At 50.2% G+C, this 14636-nt stretch overlaps 1 protein-coding gene across 1 annotated transcript in view; it reads right to left on the minus strand.

Moving 5' to 3' along the window:
* Nucleotides 1–7782: 7782 nt before the first annotated feature.
* IL1RAP (interleukin 1 receptor accessory protein) overlaps nt 7783–14636 on the minus strand; it is a gene marked incomplete at its 3' end in the record, with an annotated part of 92413 nt that continues 85559 nt past the window's right edge. The window contains exon 12 of the mRNA XM_081329449.1: nt 7783–8507. Coding sequence (XP_081185575.1) covers nt 7783–8507 — 725 coding nt within the window. The remainder of the gene's footprint in view (nt 8508–14636) is intronic.

The raw sequence follows: 14636 nt of genomic DNA on the forward strand, positions 1-14636 counted from the left end.
TTTTTCAGTGCCACTGTAACTTCGAACGGTCGCTATATGAACTGTTGTAAGTCGAGGACTGCCTGTGTTTGTGTAGGCGGGCGGTGTGTTTGCGTCATTCACGTCACCCAAAACTCTTGTTTCTATCCACACCGGGTACTTAATCTCATTCCTGAATCGACTCACTTTCTGGATTCACACAATACAGGCGGTCCTCAAATTACAGCCACTCGTTTGAAATTACAACAGCACTGAAAAATGTGACTTGTGACTGTTGCTCACACTTACAACAACCGTCGCAGCATCCCTGTGTTCACGGGATCAAAATTTGGACGCTTGGCAACCGACTCATCTTTACGACGGTCGCAGTGCCCCCGGGAGTCACGTGATCCCCTTTTGCGACCTCCGGACAAGCAAAGCCAATGGGGAGAAGCCAGATTCACTTAACGACCGTGTTGCTAACTTCACAACTGCAGGGGTTCAGTTAACAACGGTAGCGAGAAAAGTTGTAAAATGGGGCAAAACCCACTGAAAAACTGCCTCATTTAGCGACAGAAAATTTGGTCTCCGCCGTGGTCGTAAGTCAAGGACTGCCTGTACATTGACTGACTTAATGGTCAGTCTCAAAATCTGATCTGACTTAAAAAGGCGCAGGCGTTGTGTGTCTCATGGACGCAGCCAGGAGAGATTCCACCCACCCAGGAAACCTTTGCAAAAAATGCCACTTCCAGAAACCATTTCTAAAGATGGCACTTTGCATTCCAGCTGAGTGCTCCTCAAGCTTGGCTGCTTTGAGAGGGGTGGGCTTCATCTCCCAGAATCCCCCAGCCAGCCTGCTTTGAGAGGGGTGGACTTCAACTCCCAGAATCCCCCAGCCAGCCTGCCTTGAGAGGGGTGGACTTCCACTCCCAGAATCCCCTAGCCAGCCTGCCTTGAGAGGGGTGGACTTCCACTCCCAGAATCCCCTAGCCAGCCTGCCTTGAGAGGGGTGGACTTCCACTCCCAGAATCCCCCAGCCAGCCTGCCTTGAGAGGGGTGGACTTCCACTCCCAGAATCCCCCAACCAGCCTGCTTTGAGAGGGGTGGACTTCCACTCCCAGAATCCCCCAGCCAGCCTGCTTTGAGAGGGGTGGACTTCCACTCCCAGAATCCCCCAGCCAGCCTGCTTTGAGGGGGTGTACCCACTCCCATAGCTGGCTGGAGAATTCTGGGAGTCGAAGTCCACCCACCTTAACGTGGCCAGGGTTGGGGGACACTGGCAGCACAGCCCCTCCGGCGGGATTCCAGGCTGGCATGTGGGGGCCCCTCCATGGCTCCCACCCACCCACCCCAGCGCCGTCCTGGGGTGCGGGGCATCTGGCCAAAGGCGGGGAGCGGGATCTCTTCTGACGAATGCTCCTTTTGGCGTCTTTTTTTAACCCAGGGAACAGCTGCAGCCTCCAGCCCGTTTCCTCGGTCAGAGGCACCCGAGCTATTTCCAGGGCCTGCGTGTGTCTGGGCTGTGAAAATGCACTTTTTTGGGGAAAAGCGGGGGGGGGGGGGGAGGAGGAGGAAGGGTAATTATAGCAGCGCCACTTTTGGCTCCCAAAATATGGGGAAAACGTTTGGCAGTCATTGTCCATTCAAAGCAAAACCGTTTCTATCAGCAGCCGTGTCGGAAATTATTTGTCATCTTTGCAGCAGGGACAAAAAAAAAAAAAGGACTGAATTGATGGCTCAAAAAAAAGGGCCTTTCTGTCTTTCTTTTAATAAATTAGGGTCATTCTCAGAGGCAACCCAGTCTGCAGGCAAAAAAAAAAAAGACTCTTGTGGAGCCACAATTCTCCCCTGATCTATTTTTAAATAGCTTCCATTTTCCCCCAAATTTCTATTTCTGGGACTCTTGAATAGCTTCAATTGTGCGCGTCGAAGTATGATTTCTATTTTTTGAAAAAAAGTAGTTTTGGAATGTTTTGAAAAGTATATCTTTTTTTAAAAAAAAAAAATAATACTTGGGCTCTTTTTTGGACCCTTGAAATTTCCCCAGGTTTATACCCCGTGGGCTGCTAACAGCAGCGGCGACAAACAATTTGACAAGAATTAAATATGTTGGCTGTGTGTCAGCTGGAGAGTCAATAAGGTCCCTGCGGTCTCCTGGGTGGGATTCAAAGGGCCCGAGAGCTTCTTTCTGCTTCTGGGAGGAGGAGGAGGAGGAGGAGGAGGAGGAGGAGGAGGAGGAGGAGGAGGAGGAGGAGGAGGAGGAGGAGAAAGGAGAAAGGAGAAAGGAGAAAGGAGAAAGGAGACAGGAAGAGGAGGAGGAGGAGGAGGAGAAAGAGGAAGAAGAAGGAGAAGGAGAAGGAGAAGGAGGGAGGAGACAGGAGGAGGAGAAGGAGAAGGAGAAAGAGGAAGAGGAAGGAGAAAGAAGAAAGGAGGAGGAGGAGGAGGAGGAGGAGGAGGAAGGGCAAGGTGGACACCATACAGCAGTTAAAGTGAGCCATAAAGTCTCGCAAATGGCTGCTTATTCAGTTCCTTTCCATTCCATTCCATTTCTTTTCTTTTCTGAGGATCTTCCTTCCTTCCTTTCTCCTCCGTCATCAATTTCTTGTCTCCTGCCTCCATCCTTCTCTCTCTCTCTCTTTCTTTCTCTCTTTCTTTCTCCTTCTTTCTTTCTCTTCCTTCCTTCCCTTCTTCCTTCCTTTCTCCTCCCTCATCTTTCTTGTCTCCTCCCTCCCTCCCTTTCCATCTCCTTCCTTCCTTCCTTCCTTCCTTCCTTCCTTCCTTCCTTCCTTCCTTCCTTCCTTCCTTCCTTCCTTCCTTCCTTCCTTCCTTCCTTCCTTTCATGTCTCTCGGTAATATTTTGCCCTTTGGGTGCACATTTCTCTCCCCCCCCACCCCCCAATGTGCTTTTAATTCCAGCATTGCCTAACAAAACTTTTTTTCTGCCTCCCCCCTCAAAGGCCGCCTTTTTCTCCCTTATTTCCCTACATTCAGACATTTTCCTTTGGATTCTCCCCATCGCCGCCTTCTTTTCCCTTCTTTAATTGGAGAATAACATCTGCGAAAATGAATTAAGGGCCAATTTTGACTCAGATGCTGGTTTGAAAATGCCCAATTATCCTGGCTTGCCTGCAGACTGAAAGGCGAAGCCAGCACAATCCCTCCTCCCTTCCGAGGGGCTCCGTCCGGAGGAGAGAAGCTCCAGCTGAAACCCCCCTTTCCATAATTACTAATTATTTCCCCACAATTGCAAATACAAGCAAGCCATAGATCCAGAGCCCTTCCCTGCCTCTGGCTGCAGACAAGACTCTTTTGGGAACTGGAGGGCTTGGGCCTGGTAGTCCTCAACTTACGACCCTCTAAGCGAGACAGTTAAATCCAGTAACTTTTGCCCCGTTTTATGACCTTTTGTTCCCACCGTTCTTAAACGAACGACTGCGTTTGTTCAGTTAGTCACATGCGGCCGTTAAGCGAGTCTGGCTTGCCCTGTTGACTTTGCTGTTCGGAAAGATGTAAAAGGGGATTACGTCAGCCCGGGGGACGCTGCGACCGTCGTAAATACGAGTCAGTGGCCGAGCGTCCCAATTTGGACCACGTGAAGCAGGGGTTGGCAGCAACAGTCGTTAAGTGTGAAAAATGGTTGTAAGTCGTTTTTCTCGCTGCTGTTGTAACCTTGAACGGTCACAAAATGAATTGTTTTAAGTCGATGCTATCTGTGCTTACTCTGACTTTCCTTGGTCCACAGGCAGGGCTCTTCAAACTTGGCCCCTTCGTGACTCGTGGACTTCAACTCCCAGAATTCCTCAGCCAGTGTGCCTGGCTGAGGAATTCTGGGAGTTGAAGTCCACAAGTCATCAAAGGGCCATGTTTGAAGACCCCTGCCTGTGGACTTCAACTCCCAGAATTCCTCAGCCAGCATGGGCGAACTATGGCCCCTTCATGACTTGCGGACTTCAACTCCCAGAATTCCTCAGCCAGTGTGCCTGGCTGAGGAATTCTGGGAGTTGAAGTCCACAAGTCATCAAAGGGCCATGTTTGAAGACCCCTGCCTGTGGACTTCAACTCCCAGAATTCCTCAGCCAGCATGGGCGAACTATGGCCCCTTCATGACTTGCGGACTTCAACTCCCAGAATTCCTCAGCCAGTGTGCCTGGCTGAGGAATTCTGGGAGTTGAAGTCCACAAGTCATCAAAGGGCCATGTTTGAAGACCCCTGCCTGTGGACTTCAACTCCCAGAATTCCTCAGCCAGCATGGGCGAACTATGGCCCCTTCATGACTTGCGGACTTCAACTCCCAGAATTCCTCAGCCAGTGTGCCTGGCTGAGGAATTCTGGGAGTTGAAGTCCACAAGTCATCAAAGGGCCAAGTTTGAAGACCCCCCAGTCTAATAGTTTGTTTAGTGACTGTTTGAAATCACAACGTCGCTGAAAAAAAAGGACCCTTTTTCACAGTTTGCAACCGTAGCAGCATCCCTATGGTCATGCGATCAAAACCCAGAGGCTTGGCAACTGGCATGTACCTATGACGGTTGCAGTGTCCCCTGGGGTCACGTGACCCCACTTTTTGCGAGCTTCTGACGAGCAAAGTCAAGGGGGAAGAAGCCAGATTCGCTTAACGACCGCGGGACTGACTTAAGGACTGCAGTGATCTCCTTCATGGTGGCGGGAAAGGTTGCAAAATGGGGCAAAACCCGCTTAACAACGGTCTTGCTTAGCCGCGGGAATTTGGGGCTCCGTTGTGGTTGTAAATTGAGGACTACTGCAGTGAATGTCTCAGTCCAGTGAAGTTAATCGCGGCTCCACCCTCCCCTCGCTAAACCCACCCTGGAGACCGCCGTTCACGGCACTTGCCGGAGGCTGGACTGCAAACTCTGCACAGCTCTGCAGCTCTCTCGAGTCCTGAGTGTGAATTCTGACGCTACCCAGGGGCAGGAGAAGACCCTTGAGATGGACCCTGTCCAAAGAGCAAGTGTCTGGGCTTCACCGGGGGGGGGGTGGTGGTGACTAGACACAGTGATATTTTGAGAGAGTTTTAGTGAAGCTCTTCCAAGCACCTCAGTCCCTGAGTAGAAACTGAGGTCCTTTACAAAAGGGTAGAATTAAGAGTCTTCCTCCCTCGTGATTAACATTTTCCTGTTACTAGAACTCCCTGTCTCCTGGTGATTGGCCCAAAGTCACCCAGCCGGCTTTCATGCCTAAGGCGGGACTAGAACTCCCCGTCTCCTGGTGATTGGCCCAAAGTCCCCCAGCAGGCTTTCATGCCTAAGGCCGGACTAGAACTCCCCGTCTCCTGGTGATTGGCCCAAAATCACCCAGCAGGCTTTCATGCCTAAGGCGGGACTAGAACTCTCCGTCTCCTGGTGATTGGCCCAAAGTCACCCAGCCGGCTTTCGTGCCTGAGGCGGGACTAAAACTCATGCTTTTCACCCTCCTTCCACCCTGCAGTCCTTTCATTTTGCAGTTCATAACAACCATCCCTGAAATGCCATCGTTGACTTATGACCGTTCACTTAACAACTGTTTCCACTGCAGTTCGTCCTCGGCTCAAAACAGTTCGTTTAGTGAATGTTCAAAGTTACAACGGGGGTGGAAAATGGGGCTTACGATCATTTTTCACTATTATGGGGCAAAGCTCAGTTCACCATCTATCTCACTTAACAGCAGAAACCTTTCGGCTCAGCGGTCGCCGTAAGTCAAGGACTGTCTCTGCGCCAAAATGACCTCACTTTATGACGGTTTTGCGGACCATTGCATTTGTTTTGGGTTTTCAGCAAAAAAAACCGGCCCAGAGCAAAGCATCGGCCCACTTAAGGACTACAGCATTCACTTTATGACCGCTGCTAAAAAAGGTGATCAAATCAGGTCGGTAATGTGGCTCCTACGATTTACGACCGTCACGACTTACGACGGTGTTGGGCAGTTTCCATTACGGTCGTAAACTGAGGACTACCTTGGATTCCTTTTTCCAGCTGAAAGAGGCAGCCCCCTTCCTCCCTGGAGCCAGAGGAGAAGTTGGGGGCTCCAAGAGGACGGAAGGGGGGAGGCAGAGACAGGAGGGGGACGGGGGTTGGGGGCTGCATCCTGTTTCCCGTCTGAGGGCTTCGCGACAGCTGCAGGCAGGAATAAATCATAAATCTCTGCACGAAGCGGGGAAGAACCACGCAGGCACGGCAGCCCACAGACCCAGATGCTCCGAAAGCCATTCGCAGAAATTAAAATTTAATTTTCATCCCCTTGGTTTCCAAGCTCTGTTCAAAAGAATAAAAAATTAAAAAAACCGCAGCCCCTTTTCTTTTTAAAAAAAAATACAGACCAAAATAAGAGAGCACTTTAAAAACAATTAAAATTGTCTTTCCAGATGGCAACAGAGCCAAAGGGAGTTGGAAAACGTTCTTGGTAAAGGAAAGCAACAGCAGCCATAACAATAATATTTTTAAAAGAAAACCGTGGATTTGTTTGTTCTTCTGAGATTTTCCCCAGAAACTTTCTGAACATCACCCGAATAAGTGGGGTGGGGGGGGGTCTGTTGCTGTGTTTAAGTTCTTCTACTGAGCCCCCTTGCCCAAAGTCTGAGGCTCTGGATCTAAAGCCAAAGATCGGATGAAACCACCCAGTGCTGGGATTCAGCTGGTTCGCACCGGTTCAGCAGAACCGGTAGCTAAATTTGGCTGAGTTCGGAGAACCGGCTGAATGTGCAAGGCTTCCCAAAGTCCAGTCTAGGCCTTGGAGGCCTGGAGGAGGCCTCCCAGGCTTAGAACGGCCTGCCAGAAGTGCATGGATGACATTTCCGGAAGTCCGTTCTGGGCCTCAGAAACCAGGAGGCCTCCCAGGCCTAGAACGGCCCATTGGAAGTGCATGGATGCCACTTCCGGAAGCCCGTTCTAGGCCTCGAATGGCCCTCTGGAAGTGCATGGATGCCACTTCCGGAAGTCCATTCTAGGTTTCGGAGGGCCAGGCCTACATCCAATAAGAGAACCGGTTGTTCAGTTATTTGAATCCCACCACTGAAGCCACCTGACCTTCTCCCTCATTGACCCTCCCACTTTCTGCTGGGACTACAAGAGCCAGAATTCCCAACCAGTGTACCCAAACGTCCTGTCCCAACATGGCTGGAGTGCCAGAGGAGGGGGACGCTGACCTCTAAAACAGGGAAGAACCGTGCCTTCCACAAGTCTCCGCGATGGGCACCTCTTTATGGTGGACACATCTCCCCAAGCTTCTCGTTCTCTCAGGAAAGATCCTGGTTTTTTAGAGAGTTCAAATCTCCAACTTGAGCCACGAAGTAAGAACCTGGGGGGGGGCAGTTCCCAAGCATCGGCCTCCTCCATAGGCCACCCCCCACGTAAATCTACTCGTAGACTGCTCCCATGGCTTCTAAAAATTCCAGGTCAGGGGTCTTCAAACTTGGCCCTTTTATGACTTGTGGACTTCTCCCACTACACGGAAAGAGAAGAGGGTCCCGATTCTGAATCCTGAACGTGGCTGCCTCTGCAGCTGCCGTTAATATGGAACAAGCTTTCCCCCTCCCCTGAAAGTCTAATACAGGGGTCCTCAAACCTGGCCCTTTTATGACTTGTGGACTTCAACTCCCAGAATTCCCCAGCCAGCCGTGCCTATTTTTTTTCCTCCTTCTCTCTAGAGTGGAGAGATTGCAGAGGAAGGGATTACAAGAGAGCAAGCAGGCCAAAAGGGACGCTGGCTGAGGAATTCTGGGAGTTGAAGTCCACAAGGGCCAAGTTTGAAGACCCCTGCTCCGGGTCCTCAATGGAGATCAGTCTTCCTTCCTTCCTTCCTTCTCAGATCTGGCGTCTGCAGCTGATCCCACCGTTAAAGGACATAGAAGTCATTGTTATTGGACACATCGGCAAACCTCTGGAGACCCAGAGGTGCCACCTGGGACTCCAGAGGATGCTTCTTGCCATTCTTCTGGAGGTGGGCCACCGCAGAGTCTCCCAGCAGCGGCCTCTGGCACGGCATCTCCTGCTTGGGCTTGGCTACCGCTTGGCCAGGGCTCTTGAGATGGCGCTTCTCCTTGGAGGAGGAAGCCACGCAGCAGCGGCAGGCCAGGAACGGCTTGGGAGGATGCTTGGTCTTCCTCCTGGGCAAAGAGGCTAGCCCTCTTCGGACGGGGACCCCCTTGGGCTTGGCTGGTGGCCCTTTCAACCTGCTCCTCTTCTTCTGGACCTGGTCCAAGCTGGTGTCCGAATGTGAGGAGCAGCTTTCGTTCCAGGCGGCGTTGCCACAGGCGCCGAGACTCCGGAGCGGCAAGGCTAGACGTAAGGCTTTCCAGAACTTGGATCCCGCGTGCTTGGACTTCTCGCCCTTCCAGATCACGAAGGCCACGGATTCCTTCAGCTGCTGGATGCTTGGGTGGGCTTGGGGCAAAGGCTGGTACTCCAGCACCACCAGCTTGGTGGCGATGTTGTTCTGGCAGAGGAGACCAAGCTTGAACTCCAGGAGGCTGATGCTCTTCTCCAGAAGATAGTCGGGGCTGAGGACCACAATCATCTTCCGGCTTTTCTGGATGAAGTCGAAGATGGCTTCGGTGAGGTCTAAGCAGAAGAGGGAAAGACAAGTGGTTAGAGCAGGAGAGCCCAAATCATGATAGTGTCTTCCAATATCTGAGGGGCTGCCACAAAGAAGAGAAGAGAAGAGAAGAGAAGAGAAGAGAAGAGAAGAGAAGAGAAGAGAAGAGAAGAGAAGAGAAGAGAAGAGAAGAGAAGAGAAGAGAAGAGAAGAGAAGAGAAGAGAAGAGAAGATGGAAGGGACCTTGGAGGTCTTCTAGTCCAGCCCCCTGCTCAAGCAGGAGAACCTATACCATTTCAGACAAGTGACTGTCTAGTTTCTTCTTAAAAACCTCCAGTGTTGGAGCATTCACCACTTCTGGAGGCAGGTTGTTCCACTGGTTAATTGTCCTCACTGTCAGGAAGTTTCTCCTGATTGCTTCTCTTTTTTGATCAGTTTCCAACCATTGTTTCTCGTCCTTCCCTCTGGTGCTTTGGAGAATAATGTGACCCCCTTCTTTGTGGCAGCTCCCCAAATACTGGAACGCTGCTATCATGTCTCCCCTATTTCTTCTTTTCTGAGACTAGCCAAACGCAAGTCCCGCAGCCGTTCTTCGTATGTTTTGGTCTCCAGGCCTTGGATCATCTTAGTTGCTGTTCTCTGAATTTCTTCCAAGCTCTCAACATCTTTTCTGTGATACGGTGACCAAAATTGGCTGCAGTATTCCAGGTGTGGCCTCAGTGGGGCTTTATAAAGAAGAGGGGGGGTCCACCTGCTCTCCAAAGCCCCTGAAGGCAGGACAAGAAGCAATAGATGGAAACTAACCAAAGAGGGAAGCAACCTAAAACTAAGGAGAAATTTCCTAAGAGTGCTCCGTCACTGGAGATTTTTAAGACAAAACTGGACAGCCACTTGTCTCAAATTGCACAGGGCCTCCTGCTTGATCAGGGGGCTGGACTAGAAGACCTCCACGGTCCCTTCCAGCTCTGTCATTAATCTACATATCGGCTTTCCCACACCACGGTTTCCTCCCCCGTCGTGGACCAGAACTCCCATCAAGTAGAAGAAGGTTGCTTTGAACCCCTGGCCGGAAGCCACGTAAAGTTCAGCCACGGATCCAACCTGTGAAAAGAGACGCCTGAACGACTCTACGTCCCCACAAGATTCCTCGGTTGTTCAAGATTCCTCAACAACCTGTCAGGGATGAAAAGGCTGGATTCTCTGGGTCCCTGCAAAGGTGATGGAGGGGGGTGTGGGTGTCCGTGGCTTCTCGTCTCCTCAACATACGGCCACAACTGAATTTCCATCGCTAAGCGAGAGAGTTTTTAAGTCAGCTTTTCCCCCATTTGATGACCTTTGATGATCTTTCTTGCCACAGTGGTTAAATGGAACGTTGCAGTTGTTCAGTTAGTAACACAGTTGTTAAGTGGATCTGTTAAGTGAATTAAGCGAAGTTCACAAAAGGGGATCATGCGACTGTCATAAATACAAGCCAATGGCTAAGCGTCTGGATCACTGCAGTTTTTCAGTTAGTGACATCGTTTGTTAAGGGAGTGTGCCCTCCCCCCCCCGTTGACTTTGCTTGTCATTAAATCACAAAAGGGGATCACGTGAGCCCCAGGACCCCCCAAACTGTCATAAATATGCCGAGCATCTGAACTTTTATCACGTGTCCATGGAGATGCTGCAACAATGTGTGTGTGTGTGTGGGGGGGAATGGTTGTGTCACTTTTTCAGTGCTGTCCTAACTTTGAACACTCACTAAATGTTCAGGAAGGAAGAGGGGTTTGTGGAGAGGAGGAGGAGGAGGAGGAGAGGAGGAGGAGGAGGAGAGGAGGAGGAGGAGAAGAAGAGGAGGAGGAGAAGAAGAGGAGGAGAGGAGGAGAGAAGAAGAAGAGAAGGAGGAGAGGAGAAGGAGGAGGAGAAGAAGAGGAGGAGGAGGAGGAGAGGAGGAGGAGAAGAAGAGGAGGAGGAGAGGAGGAGGAGAAGAAGAGGAGGAAGAGGAGGAGAGGAGGAGAAGAAGAAGAAGAGGAGGAGGAGAGGAGGAGGAGAAGAAGAAGAAAAGGAGGAGGAGGAGGAGGAGGAGGAGGAGGAAGAGGAGGGGACCTCCCCCTCCCTTCTAGCCCTGATGATCTTCCCTAGTTGGGCCATGAAACGTCTGCAAGGAAACCACCCAGCTCAGAGAGCACCCAGCACCCCATAATCCACTCCTGAGCTCCAAATATTCCCAGCCACAGGTACCCAGTGAAGAGGAATCTTCCCCCCCCAGCTGCACCTGTTGAAGCCAGGCACCTGGTTGGCCAAACACCCCCCCCCCCCAATTGCTCAGCACAGGAGAAAACAATGCCCTGAAGCAGTGCAGTGTTGCTGAGAAGGAAAGGCTAAAGCAATTAAACCCGTGTTTTATAATATCCCCAAAGCTTATTTTCTTCTGCTCCTTTCCCCCCCCCCCCCGCTTTCGGTTTGATGCATATTCTGAGGCAAAGCGGAATAAACGCACAAATTCTCTAAGAGCTGAAACAGGCCCAACAGTTTTTGCGTCCTTCTCCCCTCCAAGTATTAAAAATTAAAGCCAGAGGAAATGGATTTTATATTATAGATTCCTCTGAGCTGTGCTTACCAGCTAAAGCCTGTCAATTCGAATCCACTTGTCAATAGGAAAGAACTGCGGGTTTAATTTCGGATGTTAATGCAGGAGTTGGCTGCATTCTTAAAGGCATCCAACTTAATGCATCTGGATGAGCAAAATAATAGACTTTGGGAAAAAGAGTAAGTGCCTTTTCCCCGGGGCAAATAATTCAAGAAAAAAAGCAGAGAGGAAGAAAGGTAACCTGCAGTCTCTAAGAATGGAATAAATAGTGAATTTTGAATGCCTTCATTCAACCCACTGGGGATTTAGGCACTTAGTGACAATATCCATTTTAGTTCTTAATAATGGCATTTCACTATTATTATTATTATTATTATTATTATTATTATTATTATTATTATTATTATTATTTAATTATTATTTAATTATTATTATTATTAATCTGTGGCCCCCAAAAACACAGCTCATAAAATGCTTTATGAAAGTGGTCCCCGGTCTCTCATTTATTTTTAAATTCCCTAAACCAGGGCTAGGCAACCTGGGCTCTTTTATGACTGGTGGACTTCAACTCCCAGAATTCCTGAGCCAGCATGGGGGAACTATGGCCCCTTCATGACTTACGGACTTCAACTCCCAGAATTCCTCAGCCAGGGTGGGGAAACTGTGGCCCCTTCATGACTTGTGGACTTCAACTCCCAGAATTCCTCAGCCAGGGTGGGGGAACTGTGGCCCCTTCATGACATGTGGACTTCAACTCCCAGAATTCCTCAGCCAGCGTGGGGGAACTATGGCCCCTTCATGACTTGCGGACTTCAACTCCCAGAATTCCTCAGCCAGCGTGGGGGAACTAAGGCCCCTTCATGACTTATGGACTTCAACTCCCAGAATTCCTCAGCCAGGGTGGGGGAACTGTGGCCCCTTCATGACTTGTGGACTTCAACTCCCAGAATTCCTCAGCCAGGGTGGGGGAACTGTGGCCCCTTCATGACATGTGGACTTCAACTCCCAGAATTCCTCAGCCAGCGTGGGGGAACTATGGCCCCTTCATGACTTGCGGACTTCAACTCCCAGAATTCCTCAGCCAGCGTGGGGGAACTGTGGCCCCTTCATGACTTATGGACTTCAACTCCCAGAATTCCTGAGATGGCGTGGCTCAGCTTGGAAACCTCTCCCTTTCCCCTCAGCATGGCTGGCTCAGGAAATCTGGGAAGTCCACGAGTCATAAAAGAGCCAAGGTTGCCTACTCCTGCCCTAAACGTTCCTCCATCTTGATTTTGACACGATCACAGCCGAGCCCAAAATTTCTGTTGCTAAGCAAGATAGTGGTGAAGGGAGCCATTTTGCCCCATCTGCCACAGTTGCTAAGCGAATCATTGCAGTTGTTAAGTTAGTAACACGGTTGTTGAGTGAGCACCGGGGCCCTGGGACACTGCAAGCATCATCAGTGTGACTCAGTTGCCAAGCGGCCGAATTTTGATCACATGACCATGAAGGGATGCTGCAATGGTCTTAAGTGTGAAAAACAGTCATAAGTTACTTTCTTCAGCCCCGTTCTAACTTTGAGCAGTCACTAAATGAATTCTTGTAAGTCAAGGACCTGCCTAAAGCAGGAATCCTGGCTTACAGCCGTAGTATTTGTACTCCTACACGTTTTATAAATAATTCAGGGTCCACATGCTAACATTTGTGTAACGCTATTCTAGAAGAGCAGCAAATCCATGTTCCACAGCAGGCACTGATGAGAGCAAAGATGGATGCAGCATGGAATGGTCAAAAGTCAATGGTCTTTCCCCCTTTGTCAGGCAGAACAACAGAATAACAGAGTTGGAAGAGACTCTGGAGGTCTTCTAGTCCAGCCCCCTGCTCAGGCAGGAAACCCTATACCATTCCAGGCAAATGGCTGTCCAGTCTCTTCTTAAAAACCTCCAGTGATTGAGCACCCACAACTTCTGGAGGCAGGTTGTTCCACTGGTTAATTGTTCTAACTGTCAGCAAGTTTCTCCTTAGTTCCAGGTTGGTTCTCCCCTTGATGAGTTTCCATCTCTTGCTTCTTGTCCTGCCCTCATGTGCTTTGGAGAACAGGTGGAGCCCCTCTTCTTTGGGGCAGCCCCTTAAGTATTGGAAGATACTATCATACCATTCCTGGTCCTTCTTTTCACTAGAACATAGAATAACAGAGCTGGAAGGGACCTTGGAGGTCTTCTAGTCCAACCCCCTGCTCAAGGAAGAAACTCTATACCATTTCAGACAAATGGCTGTCCAATCTCTTCTTCAAAACCTCCAGTGTTGGAGCATTTACCGCTTCTGGAGGCAAGAAGTTCCACTGGTTAATTGTCCTCACTGTCAGGAAATTCCAGCTTGCTTCTCTCCTTGATGAGTTTCCATCTGTTGCTTCTTGTCCTGCCTTCAGGCGCTTTGGAGAATAAGTTGAGCCCCCTCCCCATCTTCTCTGGGGCAGCCCCTCAACTAGTGGAAGGCTGCTTTCATGCCCCCCCTGGTCCTTCTTTTCATTAAACTGGACATACCCAATTCCAGCAACCGTTCTTCGTATGTTTTAGCCTCCAGCTCCCTAATCAGATCCTTTTGACAGTTCGGCTGGACAGCCCCGAATTTGGAGGTTCAGAGGTTGTGGGGGCGTGCCTAGTTTGCAGGAATCCCTCTCTCCAGCTGCCCAACGGAGGGTCTGGAGAGAAGGGACCCCATTCATGCCAGCCTGCATCTGGCCAAGTCCAACTGCAAGGACCATCTCAGCCCCCACATCAAAATGCAGCCCCAGGGAAGCCGGTGTTGGGCTTGCAGGAAACATACGCTATTAAATAATAGAAGAGAACATTCGTAGGACATAAAGGTTCTTACGGCTGGAAGGGACCTTGGAGGTCTTCTAGTCCATCCCCTGCTGAAGGCAGGAGCTGTATACCCCGTCCAATGATTGTCATCGACTTGGGAAAACCTCCACTGGTGGAGACCCCACAACTCCAGGAGGGAAGCTATTTAACTGATGAATTGTTCTCATTCTATCAGGAGATTTCACTGTGGGAAAATCTGTAGCTGATCTGGGATCCTTGGTGCATTCTCAGCTTGCTGGTTCCCTTGCAGACTTTTCATGACCCAACTAGGTAATATCATCAGTGCTAGAAGGGAGAGGGGTTTGCAGGAGGAGGGAAGGAAGGAAGGAAGGAAGGAAGGAAGGAAGGAAGGAAGGAAGGAAGGAAGGAAGGAAGGAAGGAAGGAAGGAAAGGAGGGTCCATGATGCTCTCTGAGCTGGGTGGTTTCCTTGCAGACTTTTCATGACCCAACTAGGTAATATCATCAGTGCTAGAAGGGAGAGGGGTTTGCAGAAGGAAGGAAGGAAGGAAGGAAGGAAGGAAGGAAGGAAGGAAGGAAGGAAGGAAGGAAGGAAGGAAGGAAGGAAGGAAGGAAGGAAGGAAGGAAGGAAGGAAAGGAGGGTCCATGATGCTCTCTGAGCTGGGTGGTTTCCTTGCAGACTTTTCACGACCCAACTAGGTAACATCATCAGTGCTAGAAAGGACTGGGGTTTGTAGAAGGAAGGAAGGAAGGAAGGAAGGAAGGAAGGAAGGAAGGAAGG

This window comes from Vipera berus, assembly GCF_964194415.1.
Source record: "Vipera berus genome assembly, chromosome: 5".
Classification (NCBI taxonomy): Eukaryota; Metazoa; Chordata; class Lepidosauria; order Squamata; family Viperidae; genus Vipera; species Vipera berus.